Here is a 5,204-nt window from a genome sequence, read left to right on the forward strand (position 1 = left end):
CAACCCTGGAAGCCGAAAGCATCCCCGTTGCCATCATAAAAGCATTACACAACTGCCAGCAACAGGAAAAGAGTCACCAAAAAAAATGTGACTCTGGAAAGCAGAACGTAAAGACTTAATCCAAACGGGCTTTGACAGTGCTAATCTTCTGACTTTCGTAGTCTGTTGATAATGGAGTCCTCAGCATTTAAGACCGATGAGCCAGAACCTCCAAAAACCATGCTGCCTGGAGCAACAGCGACTCGTTCTGCTAATTCTCACCTATCCTTACCGACAGCTCTAAGCTGGGATGTCCAGAATATATTTATGGCTGTCTCAAACTCACTTTGCTCACGTTTTACTGGGGCATTTTGTGTCTGACTTGCAATTTTAAAGTTTTAGGTTACAAAAATTAAAGGCAACTACAGCCTCATTTACATATTTTACCTGTGACTTTGGTTTTTTTTATAAAAAAATAAAAAACAATTGGGCAGTCCTAGCCTGATTCAAGTCTAGAAGCCAAACTGCAAGTGGAACGTTCCTGCGACAGTGATATCCAAAGGAAGAGCAAGATGCTGAAGGGTCACACCAAATTGCCCATTTTATGCAAGACCAGGATTCCAAGTTATATAAAAAAACAAACAAAAAAACATCAATAAAGGAAACTCTTTATCCAAATTAGGAATGCGATGGAAGCCAGATGCTAGTTCTTGGGTGCGAACTTTAAAAATCAAGTTGCACTTGACTCCTCTGCATTCCAGTTCTGGTGTTTGAGACAAGCTGTGATTTAAATGACAGCAAAAAGGGGTTGTGATCTCCTGATAACGTCTGACGTTCCATTCCAGTCGGCAAAATGGCCACGAGTGGCTGGAAACTCCACCACTGTTTAGTCAGAAAAGCCCCGTTTCAAAGACAAGTTGTGGTTGCACACATAATACAGCAGCTTCACATACGATGGTCTCCACCTTCCAGGGACGGCTTGGAAACCTGCTCAAGCCGCGTGGCTCCATTTACAGCACGGTCGCGCAGACGTTTGGTGTTCAGGTGGTCTGTTTCCCATACAGTAGCTGGTCAGATCGCTTAACACACACAATATTACAGAGTAAAAGCAGTGAAGTATTGGTTCAACACTACCCCACCATGAGCAGAACACAAATGCAGAAGAATTATCCTGGGCACAAGGCACTTAGCAATGAGGTCACGATACACACTCCAGAATTAGTAGCACCAGATGCAACAAGACGATGTGAACTGGGGAGGAAGACAGGAGGTTAAACTTCAGTCCCCGGAGCAGGTTAGTATCAACGGCTTGAGAGAGAAGAACCCACTTTCCACATGGAGACATCTTCACAGAAATTCATTCCCCAACGGTCACTTCTAGTATGAAAAGGATTTTCTCCCTCAGTAGGTGACTAAAACTGACTGGACACAAGGAGAGGAACACAGCACCACCACAGACATACTACACTCAAAAAAACTACAGGCCTCAACAGGGGCAAGTTTGAGCTGACCCAATGCCACTTAAAATTGTCAAGTCAATCCACGTCATTGGGTCCAAGGTCTGTTTTTCCACGTGTATCAATGCTGTTTCCATTTTCCAGAGGGAAGGTCTCTGATTCAGCAGTGCTGACTGCAACACCACACTTCAGGGAGTTTTGGGCTCGTTCTGAAGGTATCCAAAACCACAACTGACACGTAAATACAGAGTTTGACATTTTTGTACCTAAACAAGAAGTGGTACACAGAAGGCTTACTTATGCACAGAGCACAAGAGCAAGACAACACCTATGGCTCTACTCTTGGCCACCTTAGCACATCGAGGAATCACCGAGAAAGCAAGTTCTCCTGTGCCTCCAGGCAGCAGACTCACATTGCAGATCTAATTTGCTCCGCCTATAACTCATCAGACATTTGCTCCATCTTATTAGCAAATGCAAGAGTTCTGCGCCTTGCACAAGATGAAGCAGGGTCCTTCTCTACCACCTCTTGACAACATAAATTTCCAAACTTGTCTGGGAGTGCTTTAGAAACGAGCCGAACGCAGAAAAGTCTTGTAACAATAAAGAATAAAAAGCAGTTCTGGGTCAACCATATTCTCTACTTTTGAAAGCTCTGCTGCTGCCAGAAGTTGCATTCTCAGATGAAAGCCATTTCGCTAAAGTTATTAGTTCAACACTGGGGGAGGATACTCTCCCTCCCTCCTTTCATAGGCTGGATTAAGAATAGCTGCATCAGTTCAGCGCTGCTGCATCAGAGACCTCATCAGAAACAAGCGGCTGTTCAGAAAGGAAAAGAAACAACAATTTCATGGAAAAATCTAAACATTGAAGGTCACACATAACTCAAAAGGGAAGGATTCGTACAGAGGCATATATGCAACCAAACCCATGCGAGAAGCAGTCAGGAATTCCAGGAGAACAGAAGAAGTACAAAATAAAGTGGTTAGACCCAGGAAGAAACAGAAATCAAACAGAAAGGCACTCATGGAGAAACCAGCATTAGGGTGGCTGGAAACCTGCTACAAAACTAACGGCCATGGGGAAGACACACCAGTTCAATACTGGGCTCATTTTTACACAGAAGCTGCAAGACAGATCCACAGGTTCTCCCAAGTCCTTTGATCCTACGGAGAAGAGACACAAATGGCAGGACAACGTCAGCACTACAGGTGGAGAAGCGGTCTGGGGTTCAGCACAAGAGGACAGGGTAGCAGAGGGCTGTGTACCGGGGTGACAGGGTGAGGGTCATCAGAACGCCTCTAGACACTACGGTACCACTACAGCAGGGTGCCGGACTCACTCTGAAGGACGCTTATAGTAGCCTGGGCTCGAATCCACGTTATGGAGGGATTTTGCCTCAAGTCATTCCTCCTGGGATCGTTGCTGGCCCTGCACTCGTAAGTCCCAGAGTCTTCCAAGGTAAGACGGGTTATTCTCAGCACACTCACCCCATTGGACCCGTAGGCAGTGTTAATGGTGACACGGCGCTTCCGAGCGCCATCCCACAGCTGTTTGAAAGACTCAGCCCGGTTGACTTCAGCATACCACCACTGGATCTCTGGAGTGGGATTCCCAACCACATCACAGTACAGTTCAAAGGCGTCCCCCGTGAGTCTAGTTTCTGACATGGGCGACTTGACAAACCCAGCTAGAGGGAGGGGCAGCAGAAACGCAGTGACAGAACGGCAGAAAACAACAGATCTCATAAAGAACAAAGCAATGAGGTGCAGAAAACAAAGAGATAAGACATTAGCATCTACAATAAGACAACTGTCATAGAAAAAGCACACCACAGAGCACTGTCGGATGGAGGTCAATGGCTTGGGAGCAGTGCGCGCCCACTCAGAGTACCCACGGGAGGCACGGCCGGGGATCCACTCATGGCAGCGGGATCTGGGAAGCCACGGGCTGCAGCGCGCACCAGCCAGGATGTTCCTCCAAGCCATAGGGCAGACTGAGGGGCTTTCAAGCCTTTTGCAGTTGCATGGACCTTGTAATTGGCAAGATGTCTTTTCTCTGGAGAGTTTTCTTGCTTTATATGCCCTGTCTACAGGCGAAGAAAGGGTAAAACCCAAAAGTTCCTGCCCTACTCAGCTGTGAACTCTGCTTTGACCTTTCCTTCCATTTATTTTGGACTTCCTAGGCAGGGAATTCCCTAAGATACAAGTGACCCACTTTCCTGAAGTAGCTGGATCACCGCAGCTCCAGAAGGCTCACAACCTTCTCAGGTAAAGGGACTTTCAGTGGTATATATACACATAGGCCAAAGGAGCATTTTGTCAGTTAGGAAACTGATAGCAAAGGCACCTTAATAGACCACGTGATTTTTGCCTTCTGAAACAAGATGCTGTGGTGAAATTCATGACCAGGCTGAAGTATCCTTATTACGGCACGAAATCCTTCAATACTTACCAGCTTCAGATCCATGTTAAGAGCACAGACATACTAAATCGTCCTTCAATCCTATTTTCAAAGGTATCTATTGAAAAGAATGTTGCCTTAAAGCTAGTCTCTTCCACCGCCAGCCCCACCCCCCCCAAACTGAAAAGATTAGAATACAGCTGGCCAGACAGATTATGCAGCAAAACCTGTCATATTGCTGTGCTCCTGGGCAGCAGGGCTGCTCATCAGCACGCAGGGTTAGAGTGCCACACAGCTGATAAAACTCAGATTGGGTCATCCCTCTCTCAAATTCACAGCTCATTTTCAGAAAGAAGATTGAAGTACGATTCAACGGATGTTAGAAAACGGAAAGGTGGACATAAATTATGCCTTGGGGAAATTTCTGATGGACATTCATTACACTGCATCCCCCAAACACACATCATTTGACAACACTCATGAAACAGTGAAACACACAGTTGCACGTGGACAGGCAGTTACATGGGAAGTTTGCACTACAGATGCATCTCCGAAGAATCACGTGGGCAAGAAAACAAGACCAAGAGTCTCTAGAGCACACAGAGAAACTCTTCCTGGCCAGCACAGCCCCGTTTGAAGAGCAGCTGTGCAACAGCTGCATGTGACAGCTACGAGAACACTCAGAAATAAAATACAACAACCTCAGAAACTGTTTCAATTACAAACTCATTTGACAAGGGCTCTCCAGGTTCATACTCCAGCACTGATGCTGAAATACCACAGCAAACACTCCACTGTTGCAGGGACCAAGAGGAGAAGTTCCTGCGCTACAAGAGCCCTACTTATCAGCAGATCCACAGTGCAGTAAGACCACCAGCGTTGTTTCTTGAGATTAACAAGGATCACACAGTTTTCACACTGCTGCTTGAGGTAACATGGAGACCAGGGTACGACCTTGTTCTGCTGGGCTGTCCCCATTTCAAGGGATGATGAACAAGGAAGACTTCGGATTCCCATAGAGGCACGAAGCAAGACTGGCACGTCTCAGTGTGGTTTAGCAGATGCAAGGGGTTACAGCAGTACTATATGGCACGGGCCAGCTTCTTCCCAAATCTTAGTTGTTCTCTCTCCTCCACTACAGCCTTTTTTCCCCACCTTTCACAGTAATACTGAAACACCACTCGCATCCAAAGGAATGGCAGTAGCTCAGGAAAGGCTGCTCAGAAAGCGATCCCCCTTCCACAGCTTCCCACTAACCACTGCAAAGACAAAAAACTCCCCTACCTGAAACACGTTCCTGAAGTCAAAGGTCAAGCGACCCAAACCCCTAAAGCTGCCATTCTCCAGCTGTCCCAGCTACTACAC

The 5,204-nt window shown here is 46.5% G+C and overlaps 1 protein-coding gene across 1 annotated transcript in view; it reads right to left on the reverse strand.

Annotated features, from left to right (window-relative positions):
* The window catches only part of LOC104497754 (neuroplastin-like), a gene marked incomplete at its 3' end in the record, with an annotated part of 13,775 nt that extends 9,870 nt beyond the window's left edge, over positions 1-3,905 (reverse strand). The window contains exons 1-3 of the mRNA XM_010141036.1: positions 3,891-3,905; positions 3,330-3,525; positions 2,779-3,234 (exon numbers count right to left, since the gene is read on the reverse strand). Coding sequence (XP_010139338.1) covers positions 2,779-3,234; positions 3,330-3,525; positions 3,891-3,905 — 667 coding nt within the window. The remainder of the gene's footprint in view (positions 1-2,778; positions 3,235-3,329; positions 3,526-3,890) is intronic.
* Between the last annotated feature and the right edge of the window lie 1,299 nt (positions 3,906-5,204).

This window comes from Buceros rhinoceros, unplaced genomic scaffold (genome assembly GCF_000710305.1).
Source record: "Buceros rhinoceros silvestris isolate BGI_N320 unplaced genomic scaffold, ASM71030v1 scaffold12158, whole genome shotgun sequence".
Taxonomy (NCBI): domain Eukaryota; kingdom Metazoa; phylum Chordata; class Aves; order Bucerotiformes; family Bucerotidae; genus Buceros; species Buceros rhinoceros.